This window comes from Garra rufa, chromosome 19 (genome assembly GCF_049309525.1).
Source record: "Garra rufa chromosome 19, GarRuf1.0, whole genome shotgun sequence".
In the NCBI taxonomy this organism is placed as follows: Eukaryota; Metazoa; Chordata; class Actinopteri; order Cypriniformes; family Cyprinidae; genus Garra; species Garra rufa.
Genome location: NC_133379.1, coordinates 23394786 through 23409133, shown reverse-complemented (window position 1 = coordinate 23409133; position 14348 = coordinate 23394786). Strand labels below are relative to the sequence as shown.

The window sequence follows — 14348 nt, the reverse complement described above, 5'->3', positions numbered from 1 at the left end:
TATTCTCTCTATCACATTAAGTGATTATCCCTTATAGAAATGTACTTAAATGAAAATGAGTAAATGATACCCTGCATGTCATGGTAGATGAGTAAGATTACACAAGTAATTTTTTAGGAAACATAATGTGCATCATATATTTGAATGTCTATTTTGTTTATTCTCTCTCATAGATTTTTTTATACTCAATATTGATATAATATGTGACCCTGGACCAAAAATCAGTCTTAAGTAGCATAGGTATATTTGTAGCAATAGCCAACAATACAATTAATAGGTCTAACTTTTCTTTTATGCCAAAAATCATTAGGATATTAAGTAAAGATCATGTTCCGTGAAGATATTTTGTAAATCTCCTACGGTAAACATATCAAAACTTACATTTTGACTAGTAATATGCAATGCTAAGAAGCTGATGTGGACAACTTTAAAGGCGATTTTCACAGTATTTTTTTTGCAACCCCAGATTCCAGATTTTCAAATCGTTATATCTCGGCCAAATCAGCTTTTCAATTAAAAAAAATTACCCTTTTGACTGGTTTTGTGGTCCAGGGACACATATTGGTTATATTTTTTTCTTCATGACTGCTTGTTTGTCCAAATGGCACTGACTGCATGCAAAAGACAGTTTGAATAAATCTTTTTTTACAAGATGTAAATATGTATATCCAGTCTAGAGTTTTATTCCATTTGGGAACCTTTCTTTTGTTTTTCCATAGGTTTATTTATAACAGCAGTTCACCCCATGAATTGTGCGTTATTCATTAAGAATGACTTGGAAAATATAACCACCATTTGAAAAGAAACACCAAGGTGCTATAAACAGGAGCAAAGGCACTGACGTGCTTTGTCTGGAGTGAAAGATGTAATAAATAAATATGCCTATATCAAAACCCTGCCCACCTGTGAAGGACCATCACACAGTCTCAGTGGAGCTGCCATCATGAATACGCCAGATATTTACCTCAGGGAGTGACAGTCCAACTGTATGACAACTATGCAGAAATACAGAAAATAAACCTATGCACTGAACAATGTGTCATAAATAAATTCCAATGATAGCCAGACAATATTTGGCACACACATCATCTCCAGATCTCATCATACTTGTATACTTGTATTATGCCAATGAGTGTGTCATTGATACATGGAAACAAGTCGAAGCTTGCAGGTACAGACCATGAGACTTGGCCATGGACACAGACATTATTCTTTGATCTAATGGCAAACACAGACTTACGGTGCTTGTAACAATATCCTGAAGGAAAATGAAAACCCATGTCCAGCATTATCTTCCGAAACTCCAGAAAATGACCTTAACAATGACTTGTGACTTTAGGCTTTAGGAAGCAATGTTTTAAAAATACAGTATTTGAAAGGGAGTATGTGAGTGAGAAGGAAAATAAAAAAAAAAGAGAGAGAACCACCTGTTATAATTCCCAGGGAAAGCATATAACCAATGAGAGAGACCTCTCCAAATCTTAAAGTCTGTTTTTTTTTCTTTAAACTGCCAGCTCACAGGAGCATGGTGAACGGCTTCTCCAGGAACTTGCGGAACTCGGCCAACCACTGTGCTCCGACAGCGCCGTCTACAACCCGGTGATCACAGCTCAGAGTCACAGACATCATGCTAGCCACGTCAAACCTATGAGACACACAGAAAACACATGCACTGACTTAAGGAACTGTTTTAAAGCATCATATATTATTGCACATTGAAGGCATAGTTCACCCAAAAGTGAAAATTCTGTCTTTAATTACTCACCCTCATGCTGTTCCAAATACATAAGACCTCTGTTTATCTTCGAAATACAAATTAAGATATTTCTGATGATATCTGAGAGCTTTCTGACCTTGCATAGGCACCACTAATGTCACATGAGCTATTTCAATGATCTCCTTACTATCTTTCTAGGCCTTGAACATAGTAGTTGCATTGCTGTCTATGCAGGGTCAGAAAGCTCTCAGATTTCATCACAAATGGAATGACACGAGGGTGAGTAATAATGACAGAATATTCGGGTAAACTAAACCTTTTAATCTCTCCCTATTTCCCTTACTCACCCTTTTTCGTTGTCCGCAGGCAGCAATCTCTTCTCTGAGCCACCCACAGCCAGAATGCAGGCTTGAGGAGGGTTAATGATAGCTGAAAAATGTTTGATGCCATACATGCCCAGATTGGAAATAGTGAAGGTGCCACCCTAGGAAAACCAAGAATGTAATGAAGAGGCATTAGTTTGGGGTTAGAAAGTCTTAAAAAAAACAACAACAAACAAATTTACTCAGCAAGGGTGCATTAAATTGAACAAAGGTGACAGTAAAGACATTTATTATGTTACAAAAAAATCTATTTCAAATAAATGCTGTTCCTTATATACTACCGGTCAAAAGTTTTTGAACAGTACTGTTTTTTTAAACAAGTCTGCATTAATTTGATCCCAAATACAGCAAAAACAGTAACATTTTGAAATATTCTTACAATTTAAAATAACTGTTTTCTATTTTAATATATATTTTAAAATGTCATTTATTCCTATGATTTCAAAGCTACATTTTCTGCATCATTACTCTACTCTTCACTGTCACATGATCCTTCAAAATCATTCTAATATGCTGATTTGCTGTTCAAGAAATATAATTATTATATTATAGAAATATTAAGATTATTTTTATAAATATTTCAAACAGTTGAGTACTGAGTCATCTTTATAGGATTTTTTTGATGAATAGAAAGATCCAAAAATCAGCATTTATCTGAAATAAAAAAAATAATAATAATTCTTAATATTATACACTATAGCATTGAAAAGCTTTGAGTCAGTGTAATTTTTTGGGAAAGAAATTAAATAAATGAATACTTTTATTTAGCAAGGATGCTTTCAATTGATCCAAAGTGATAATAAAGACATTTATAATGTTTAAAAAGATTTCTATTTCAAATAAATGCTGTTTTTCTGAACTTTCTATTCATCAAAGAAACTTTAAGAAAAGAAAATCTACTGGGCTGTTTTCAACACAATAATAATAAATGTATTTTGAGCAGCAAATCATAACATTAGAATGATTTCTGAAGGATCATGTGACTGGAGTATTGGTGCAAAAAATTCAGCCTTAAAACCACAGGAATTAATTACATTTTAAAATATATTCAAATTAGAAAACAGTTTTTTTTTTAAATACTAAAAATATTACAATTTTTCACTGTTTTTGTAATAAATACAGAATAAATGCAGGCTTGGGAAGCAGAAGAGACTTTGTTAAAAAACATTTAACATTTAACTTTTGACTGATAGTGTATTTAATAAAGAACCCTGAAAAATGTATTATGGTTTGCACATAAATATTAAGCAGCATTCTATTTTAAAATTTGATATATAATGAGCACCAAATCAGCATATAAGAATGATTTAGAACAGGAGTTCTCAACTCTGGCCCTCAAGGTCCATTTTCCTGCAGAGTTTAGCTCCGACCCTAATCAAACACCCCTGAACAAGCTAATCAAGCTCTTCATCATTACAAGAAAGTTACAGGCAGGTGAGTTTGATCAAGGTTGGAGGTAAACTCTGCAGGAAAGTGGACCTCGAGGGCCAGAGTTGAGAACCTCTGATTTAGAAGGATAAAGTGACACTGAAGACTGCACTACGGCTTCTAAAAATTACATTTTAAGATTTATTTAAAATTGAAAACATATACTTTATTACAATAATAAAGTAATAATATTTCACAATATTACTGTATGTTTGATAGAATAAATGCTGCATTTGTAAGCATAAGATACTATATATATATATATACATGATAATATATATATACTTTATATAAATATATATATATACACACATCTAAAATACTCACCTGGAATTCATGCGGCTGTAGTTTACCCTCTCGTGCTTTAGCAGCTAATGAAGCTACGTCTTTGCTGATATTTGCAAGTCCTTTTATATGAGCATTAAATACAATGGGAGTGATTAGACCCACAGGTGTACTGACTGCAACACTAACATCCACCACGTGATTCCTGTGTGGAGAAAAAAATGATACTGTAATTCGAATGTCACAGTTACTTTAGATTTACTGACATCTAAAAAAAAAAAGTAATGCAGCCCTCAAGTGGTTCAGAGCAGAATTGCATTGTGCCAGTCCACTCACTGTCTGATGACTGTGTCCATCCAGGAGGAGTTGGCCTCTGGCACCTTTAAACAGGCCAGAGCCGAGGCCTTGATGATGAAGTCGTTGACCGAGAGTTTGATGTTATCAGCTTTCACCTCCTGATCATGGAGAAAATGTACAGTCTAAATTAGGAATACTGTAATGTGGAGTTCACTATCACGTGATGGTCACTGGTGAGCACACTCACAGCATTGAGCTCCTTCCTGAGTTCAAGAACTTGGTCCATGTTGACATCGATTGACAAATAATAGTGAGGAATAGTTTGTTTCGATTGCATCAACCTCTGGGCGATCACCTAGATAGCAGACCAGAAAAGAGAGAGGCAGGGAAACAGCATGATGAGTAACATAAAAGTCTTTATGCATGCATATAGAAGTGGTTTCTGTGGTTAGTGGACTTACTCTGCGGATGTTGCTGATGGGGGTGTCAGTGAAGGTTCCTGTAGGTACAGCAGCAAAAGCAGGGGCTGGAGCACCGGGTGTGGGTGCAGCATGGGTAGGAGCAGCAGCTGGTGCCTGGCAGTGTCAAACCAAATGTTTAGTGAAATAACGAACATGAAAGATGAACTTTTTTGCTTTTAAAATTAAATGACTTACAGGAGTAAGCTTAGGAGGAACGAAACTGTCGATATCTTTCTTGGTGACTCTGCCATCGGGTCCAGTTCCTATGGACACAGCAGAAATCACCCTGATATCGTTAGCTATACTAATGCCACTAGTGTCAGAAAGACATCTCCCATGTAAAGGAAACTAACTGATAGCTTTAGTCAAATCACTCCTACCTGTGACTTGGGCGATGTCAATTCCTTTCTCAGCTGCCAGTTTCTTGGCTAGAGGACTGGCAAACACCCTACCCTTTCTAGGAGCAGCAGGGGCGGCTGGAGCAGCGGCAGGTGCTGGGGTGGGAGCTACTGGAGCTGCTGCTGGCGGTGGGGCAGCCACCTGAGAAGTGAGGTAGAATTATAAGCCATTGTACAGTTGAGGTCAAAAGTTTACATACACCTCGCAGAATCTGCAAAATGTTAAATTATTTTAGCAAACTAAGAGAGATCATAGAAAATGCAGTGCTTAATTTCAGCCGGATCCTGTTCCGGAAAATGTCAGATTTTGGATTTTTGCGTTTCGGTATTTTTTTTTAAGATCCGGCATTAACAAGTGCATTTGATCGTGACAGTGAGTGCGTACGAGACAGAGCAAGCGTGGGTTTATGTAGATGTATTTGGAGGATGTGTGTTGGTCCTTAACATATTTTCGACCAATCAGCTTTTTTAAGTTCAAAAGTTTAATGAGCAGCGGAATGTTTAGAGAGAGAGTGTAATATCAGAAATAATACCAAATCAAGCGAAATATTACTATGTATTAACATTATATACACTATAAACATAGCTATAAGTTAGTTACCTTGACTCCAAAACGAATCATTTAAATGTAACTGTGTTAAGAACAGAACAGGAATGAAACAAAATATATAGAGGTAAGAAACCAAATCAACGCGAAACTAAAAATAGCAGGCGTTGGGCTCACGTAACACTGTAATTCGGCACAAATCCAAGTGTTTCCATATTCCCAATGCATGTGAATGATAACCTGTTACTTATAATGTATACTTGTCTTTGTATTTTACGTTCGTATTTTGATGGAAAAAAAGATATTCTCTTCAGCAAAAATCTATAACAGGCATAACAGCAGAGTGGACCGATTATACTAGGCTATGGACTATTTAAATTGACCAGAGTGACATTTTAAATGTTTGATTGACTGTATTTTATTTTGATAATGTACACACCGAAATGTCTAGTTTGAAATGCTAGAATGCTGTGTGTGTGTGTGTGTGTGTGTGTGTGTGAGGCGCCGGCGTGATCGAATAGCTGAAACATAAAATACTCCACTATTTTTGGTCATACAGACAAAGTTGGACATAATTCCGTAAAGTGTTTTATTTTTGCAGGTTCACAGGATGTGCATTCTGTTTCCTTTTCATGAACTTGTTTGCGCAGCGCCGCACCTTACATCTGCTTTAAATGTGTTAATTATTTAAGTAAGATATATTTTTATATTTATACCTTTCATATATAGACTATGATTATTTTTTATTTTTATGAAAACAAATGTAATTTTTAATGTAACTTACATTTTCCATCATCCTGCTGAATAATTTTTGACCCAAGGTTTGTGCCCTAGGCTGCAGTCCACGCAGAAACTTGTCAACTATGGGCTTATAGTTGTAGCATCACCGTTTAGTAGTGGCGTTATTAAATGTTCCGGTAAAACTGAAGTTGTATTGTCAGTGTCGGTCACAGCGCCTTTTAACTGCTGTTTTGGATCCGGCAATTATTAACTTACAAATTAAGCACTGAGAAAATGCATGTCATTTTTTTATTTAGTGTTGAACCCAATATGACATTTCACACTAAAGAAGTTTACATATAATAGTTGAATTTATAAAAACAACTTCATTCAAAAGTTTACATACGCTTGACTCTTAATACTGTGTTGTTAGCTGAATGATTTACAGATGTTTTTTTTTTGTTTAGTGATAATTGTTCATGAGTCCCTTGTGTGTCCTGAACAGTTGATCCAGGTTCCACATATTCTTTGGTTTTTCAGCATTTGTGTGTATTTGAACCCTTTCCAACAATGACAGTATGATTTTGAGATCAATCTTTTCACACTGAGGACAACTGAGGGACTCATATACAACTATTACAGAAGGTTCAAATGCTCACTGATGCTTCAGAAGGAAAAAACAATGTATTAAGAGTTCTGAACAACATGAAGATGTGTACATTTTTCATATTTTGCCTAAATATCATATTTTTTCATTTAGTACTGCCCTTCAGAACAGGGTCATTTTTATAAATTTAATTATTATTTTCTTCTGCGGACTATATGTGAACATCTTTTAAGTGAAATATCTTATTCAGGTCAGTACTAAATAAAAAAAATAACATGCATTTTGTATGATCCCTCTTATTTTGCTAAAATAAATAACATTTTGCAGATTCGGCAAGGTGTATGTAAACTTTTGACCTTAACTATAAATAAAGTACATGCTTTTTTTTTGTTAAAATGGACATTGGACACCCATTTTCCACAAGTTGGTCATGCAAAAAAAAGCACCCTTTTTGCTTTGTCAAAAACAGCTCTGTTCACAGTGACTTGCTTCCGTGCATGTCTCTTTAAATGATAATGAGCTACTGCTCATCCCGCCTTTCTCTTCGGTATTCGGTGGTGCGTTATCATCAAAAACAAAACGAATTTACTGTGTCCTCAGTGGCTCTAATGTCGGGAGAAAATGAATGACTCTTATGTTCACTTATCCATCCAACTACAAAACACCTGCATTGCTTATGAGACATTGTTGCTAAAGCTGTTTGCTGAGCATGAAGAAAATGACGGACAGCTTACTGGTTGAGGATGGAAATATGCTAACACAGGACAGTCTTTTAGCAGTTGTGGACGGGACTTAAGCAGTATGAAATCAAAACAGCTTGATAATTGAGACTGTTTAGGTTTTTTTAAGGATAAAAAAAAAATAAGTAAATGGATTTTTTTCATTGTATGGTGGTTGAATCCACAAACTGCTAAGGCACATTTATATGAAAACTTAATGAAAAAGGGAATTTTCCATCCAATGTCCAAAAATATTCAAAATTCAAGATTTTAACAACAGACTAGAACATGTTATGTTTTTTAAATTGCTGTCGACGTGGCCTGTGTATATCACAACTGACAGCAATTTGTTGTAGTCTAATCTTAACATCCCCTCCCACAAAACTGGCATTGCCTGATCGCAGTATTTCAAAACACTGCAAATATTTAAAAGTGACCTTTACCCTTTTAGTCATAGCATGAAACTGTTGATGTTACATTGGCAGTAAAACATGACCTTGATTTTTCTAACAGCCGTCTTTAGGTGGCCACATAAAATGTTTGTTACATCATATCATGACATGTTGCTCATGTCAATCAAAGTGCTGTTGCAACTCAAAGCGGACAATAAATGACTGTTGTTAAAGGTTTAGTTCACTTAAAAATGATAATTCTGTCATTAATTACTCACCCTCATGTCGTTCCAAACCCGTAAGACCTTCGTTCATCTTCAGAATACAAATTAAGATATTTTTGATGAAATCCGACAGCTTTCTGACCCGGCATAGACAGCAACGCAACTACCATGTTGAAGGCGAAAAAAGGCAGTAAAGACGTTGTTAAAATTTTCCATGTGACATCAGTGGATCAACCGTAATTTTACTAAGCTACAAAAATACATTTTGTGCATAAAGAATTGTAACGATGTTCTTTCTGGCCTTGAACGTGTCAAATGTATTTTTGCGCTGCTGTCTATGCCGGGTCAGAAAACTCTCAGATTTCATCTGAAATATCTTAATTTGTGTTCCGAAGATGAATGAAGGAAATAAGTAATGACAGAAAATTAGATTTTAGGTGAACTATCCCTTTAATGTTTACTGATGTTAAAAATTCCCAATCTTTTAAAAACTACTATAAGGTGTGCATAATTGATCACAGTATTAATTACATTAAAAAACAGACACAAATAAAAAAACAGGAGTCCTGTAGAAAAGACAGAGCACTTTACCGGTGTGGGAGCAGATGGAGGGCTTGCAGCAACCCCTGTCTCTACATAGTCAGCAAACGCGCTAATTTCCGATTCCTTTTCCACAATGATGCCGAGAGGAGTGCCGAGGGGAACGTCTCTGGTTCCCTCAGCAATCAATATTTTGGCTAGGTAACCTTCCTCTTGTACCTCAAAACCTGAAAATCACAGGAAGAAATGACTTTACATGGTGTTGTTAATGCAGACTATAAACATACAAAATGTTTTTATTGTTGAATTCTAATTTAAATCAAGATAATTGACAATTTACCGATGGTTGCTTTATCCGTTTCGATTTCAGCCAGGAGATCTCCCTCACTGAGTTTCTCACCCACCTTCTTCTCCCAGCGCTGCACGGTGCCCATAGTCATGGTAGGGGAAAGAGCTGGGAGAAGAATCTAAAGAAAGCAAAATGAAAGTTGATTATAGCATATAATAAGAAGCTTGCTTATGCTTAGACTGGCTAATATCCAAAATGTTTTGAAATTCAGTTTGTAGTCATTTTCATATTTGGTCAACATCTTATACCTTCATGTGAGGTGGGTAGGAGCTTCCAGGAACTTGTGGCGGTGCAGGAGCAGCAGCTGCTGCTGGAGGGGGAGGGGCAGCTGCAGCAGCAGGGGCAGAGCTGGCGAGTTTATCTAATGTAAGGTCTTTAAATGCAGGGATGAGTTCAGGTCTAAAAGTCAAAGAATAGATTATGCATGTTAGATGGGAAATACAGGAAAACATCAAATGTACATTCTGCATCAGACACATACCAAACATGTACATTTTTGATGATGCAGCATTTCCCTGTGCTACCCCAAAACTCACAAAATTGGCAGTTTCCACTCATCAAGCTGAATTTATTTCACCAGCATTCTACACTACCAGCCAAAGTTTAAGATTTTTTATGTTTTTTAAAGAATTATCTTCTGCTCACCGAGCCTGCATTAATTTGATCCAAAATACAGCAAAAGCTGTAATATTGTGAAACATTTTTACTATTTGAAAAAACTGCTTTCTATTTTAATATATTTTAAAATGCTATTTATTCCTGTGATCAAAGCTACATTTTCAGCATCATTACTCCTGTTCTCAGACAGTGTCACATGAGCTTTCAGAAATCATTTTTATATGCTGGTTTGCTGTTCAAGATTTCTATTCCAGATAAATGCTGAACTTTCTAAACTTTCTATTCATCAAAGAAACCTGAAAAAAATTCTACTCAGCTGTTTTCAACCTAATAATAGTTGTAAATGTTTTTTGAGCAGCAAATCAGAATATTAAAATGATTTCTGACGGATCATGTGGCTGGAGTAATGACGCTAAAAATACAGCTTTGAAATCACAGGAATGAATTACATTTTAAAATAGATTCAAATAGAAAGCAGTTATTTTAAAGAGTAAACCTTTTTTAAAAATTTTTACTGTTTTTTCTGTACTTTGGAACAAATAAATGCAGGCATGATGAGCAGAAGAGACTTCTCTAAAAAAACATAAAAAATCTTTATTATTATTCTTAATTCTTAAAAACTTTTGACTGGTAGTCTTTGTTAATAGGAATATTATGTAATATGTATAAAGCAAGCATCATATATTATGATGCTTTGGATCTCGGCAGTGCAGATAAAAATTGTGCTTACTTGTCAACTGTAATGCAAATGACAGCTCCAATGGGCACATCTCTTGTACCCTGAGGGACCAAGATCTTGGCAAGGTAGCACTCCTCCAGTATTTCAAATCCAACCGTAGCTTTGTCTGTTTCAACCTGTCCAAATTAAAAAACAGAATAATCAGAATTGTACCACAGGGCTGTTCTTAATTTTTTTTTGGTTGACAGATGTTCTAAAGTGCTCTGCTCCATATCATACCCTATTACCACCTCAGATGTGCATTAATATTCAAACATTCAAATAATTTAGCTATTTCTTACTTGAAGGATAAGTTCACTTCCAGTATAAAAAAAATTATTAACTAATAAATAATGTTGACGAAAACATTCCAGGATTTTTCTCCATATAGTGGACTTCAATGGAGATCAGCGGGTTGAAGGTGCAAATTGCAGTTTTACTGCAGATTCAAAGGGCTCTACACGATCCCAACTAAGTAAAAGGGATCTTATTTAGCAAAACAATCAGTCATTTTCAAAAAACAATAAAAAAATTATATACTTTTTAATCACAAATGATCACAAATATTGTAGAAAATAACAGAACATTTCGCTAGATGAGATTCTTCTTCCTCGGCTGGGATTGTGTAGAGCCCTTTGAAGCTGCTTTGAATTTTTTAATCTGGAAGTAAACTAATCCTTTAATTTTGTCGTCACTATTACACTATCAAGTGTAATTTTAAAAGCTGAAAATGAATAGTAGCAATCTGTGGCTTTGTCTTGTGTAAAAACCTGAATGTGCCTCACCTCAGCAATCAAATCTCCCTCATTGATTTTGTCTCCTTCCTTCTTCTCCCAGCGTGCAATAGTGCCCATCTGCATAGTGGGGGACAAAGCAGGTAGTTCCACCTGTAATAGAAAGAATTAGGTTAAATAAACAGAAAGCTGAGCGCATTTAACATGAATGACTATAAATTCTTATCATAGAATGTGTACATCTGGAAAAAATAAGAATTAGGATGACATCTGATTAGGTTAATCATGTAATACTGAAGACTGAAGAAATGGCTGTTGAAAATTCAGCTCCACCATCACAGAAATAAATACAAAAATTTAAAACTGTTAGAATAAATTGCATAAAAATATTTTTGTACTATATTCATTTTTTACTACATTTTGATGGAATAAATGCAGCATGGGTAAGCATATGGCTAGTGTAAAATGAACCCAAAATAGGTTGTAAAATAAAAATCAGACACATACACTACCAGTCAAAATTTTTGAACAGTAAGATTTTTAATGTTTTTAAAACAGTCTCTTCTGCTCACCAATCCTGCAATTATTTGATTCACAGTACAGCAAAAGCAGTAATCTTGTGAAACATTCTTACTACTTAAAATAACTGCTTTCTATTTAAATATATTTTAAAATGTAATTTATTCTGCATCATTACTCCAGTCTTCAGTGTCACATGATCCTTCAGAAATCATTCTATTATGCTGATTTGCTGTTCAAGATTGTATTCCAATGTTTTGAGCAGCAAATCAGAATATTTGAATGATTTCTGAAGGATCATGTGACTAGAGTAATGATGCTAAAAATTCAGCTTTGAAATCACATTTTAAAATATATCCAAATCGAATATATATTTTGCTGTACTTTTGATCAAATAAATGCAGGCCTGGTGAGCAGAAGAGACTTCTTTAAAAAACATTAAAAATCTTACTGTTAAAAAACTTTTGACTAGTAGCGTAAACACTAGAGGCATCAGCAATAATCAAAAGGTCCACATTTATTAATAAGCAATTTAACTTTTATTCAACTTATTCAGTATTGAGCATATTAATAAATGTTGATTTACAACCTATTTTGGGTTAAATGTAAGCAAAAATTCATCATTATTCCGAACTTTTTTTGTAGTATAAATGACCAGCATTTGGCAAGTGGTAGTTTAAATGGTAGCTTAAACATTCTGTTGTTGTTTACTGTGACATTAGATCAGAATATTCAGGATTCCCACTACTTCCAATAATAAAATCTAAAAAAAAAAAAAATACATGTTATTAAAAGAGACTCACTGGACTCACAAATTGTAATTTCCAGCTAATAAAATAGGTAAGAACTGAGTATTAATGTATAATCACTATGTAAATGTGAATTTTTCTTATAATTTAATTATTTCTTATGTCTTTTCTAGGCATGGAAATCTATGACAGTGGGCTAAGTTTTGAGGATCAATTTTAGAAACTGTTCATACACGTTCACGTTCCATATGTGACCCTGGACCACAAACCATATTTGTAGCAATAGCCAGCAATACATTGTATGGGTCAAAATGATCGATTTTTCTTTTATGCCAAAATATTTTTTTGCACCATCAGATTCCAGATTTTTTTAATAGGTGTACCTCTGCTAAATATTGTTCTTTCCTAACAAACCAAACATCAATGGAAAGTGTATTTATTCAGATAATGTATAAGGCTCAAAATTTAACCTTAAGACTGGTTTTGTGATCCAGGGTCACATATAGGCATGTTAACATAGACCCCTGACAGCTCACAGAATTCCTGACATGTAACTACAGGACTGCTTTAACATCTTGAAGGTGACACCAACAGAAAAAAACGCTAAACCAATACTCATTTCACCTCAACATTTTTAAAATAGCTTTTATTATCCCTCACGTTTTCAAAATTTGCATCACCTATTTATTCTGTGGAGCACTAAAACAGATAACAGATGACAGATGGCAAACGAAAGTGAACGATGACTGAGGCTGTCATTTTGTAGAAAAAGATGCAATGAAAGGGAACTGCGACTAAAGCTGTCAAGTCTGCAAAATCATATTTTGTGTTCCACTGAAAAAAGGGAATGGAAGCATATAATAACATTTATTTAGCTTAGCTTACCTTCTGATGTGGTGGTAGACTGTACATTCGCATGCTTTGACTGAAACTAGCCATTTGGCTTCGCAAGACCCCTGTTCTGTTACTGAGGATGCTGTTGTACACACGCCGACCGTGACACAAGCTCCGGATCCGGGTCGGGCCGTTGGAGTGGTATCGTTTGAGATGATGGCATGATACCGGTCCGGATCGTGGAGTAGCAGCAGCAGAAGCGGTAGGGCCCGATAGGACACTGGGCCGAGTAAGCCTGGCAGATGGGCGTACTCGCAGCGCTAAACGCAACATTTTGAACGTGAAGACCGCTGTAAAACTATGCTGGATTTGAGTAAGGCCACTCTGGTATCAGAATATCTGATACCTGTGCTAGAAGTGGCGGTCTGTTCCCCCCAAAACGAACCGAACAACCTCACTTTCCAATGACCTCCCCACTCCAAAACATCCCACTTTACGACACTCTCCTTCGCTTCGTCCTCCTGGTGACGCACCAGAGTTGCCAGATATGCTTTCGAATGATATACAAAAAATATCATTATTGAGATAATATTTATCGCATATGATAAACACGACGTGCTTAACATTTATATTGTCACTTAACCTCTGTAGATCATGAGGTTATGAAGTGATATGGCAGAGTTTTGTATTGAACAGAGGTATAATTCTGATAGAACACATGGCAACCTTAAAGCTGTCAAAGCCGGTGTCGCAAACTGTCAAGCAAGAGCTGACGTAAAAGTGCCGTCAAGTAAAAGTTTAACTAACTATCCACACCTCTTATTCAGAAGATATTTGCAGCACTTCGCAGTTTCATTGCTAATGTATTGAGAGTGATGTTGATACTTTTAAGGTATGATCTCCTTCTATTTTTAGCTTTTCAAAATTACTCATGAATAAAACCTACTCTTCCTTGTTTCAACGCCATATTATCTTACATAAAACAAATGGAGATGCGAGGAAAACTGACAGCCTCAGGCACAATTCATTTTATTATATGGCATAAATGCATTATAAGTGAATGATTGTGGCTGCCAGTCGACACATTTCTGCCTAACATTTCCACATTT

General features: G+C 35.4%; 1 protein-coding gene across 1 annotated transcript; it reads right to left on the bottom strand.

The window, feature by feature from the left end:
- Window positions 1-139: 139 nt before the first annotated feature.
- dlat (dihydrolipoamide S-acetyltransferase (E2 component of pyruvate dehydrogenase complex)) lies at window positions 140-13743 on the bottom strand. The gene is made up of 14 exons (XM_073824387.1): window positions 13291-13743; window positions 11189-11290; window positions 10416-10540; window positions 9316-9466; window positions 9059-9185; window positions 8770-8945; window positions 4952-5111; window positions 4767-4834; window positions 4572-4685; window positions 4358-4465; window positions 4150-4268; window positions 3856-4018; window positions 2065-2201; window positions 140-1645 (listed from the first exon to the last, which is right to left on the bottom strand). Exons 1-14 carry the CDS (start codon window positions 13570-13572, stop codon window positions 1516-1518), a joined length of 1962 nt encoding a protein of 653 aa, XP_073680488.1. The 5' UTR covers window positions 13573-13743; the 3' UTR covers window positions 140-1515.
- Window positions 13744-14348: the final 605 nt, after the last annotated feature.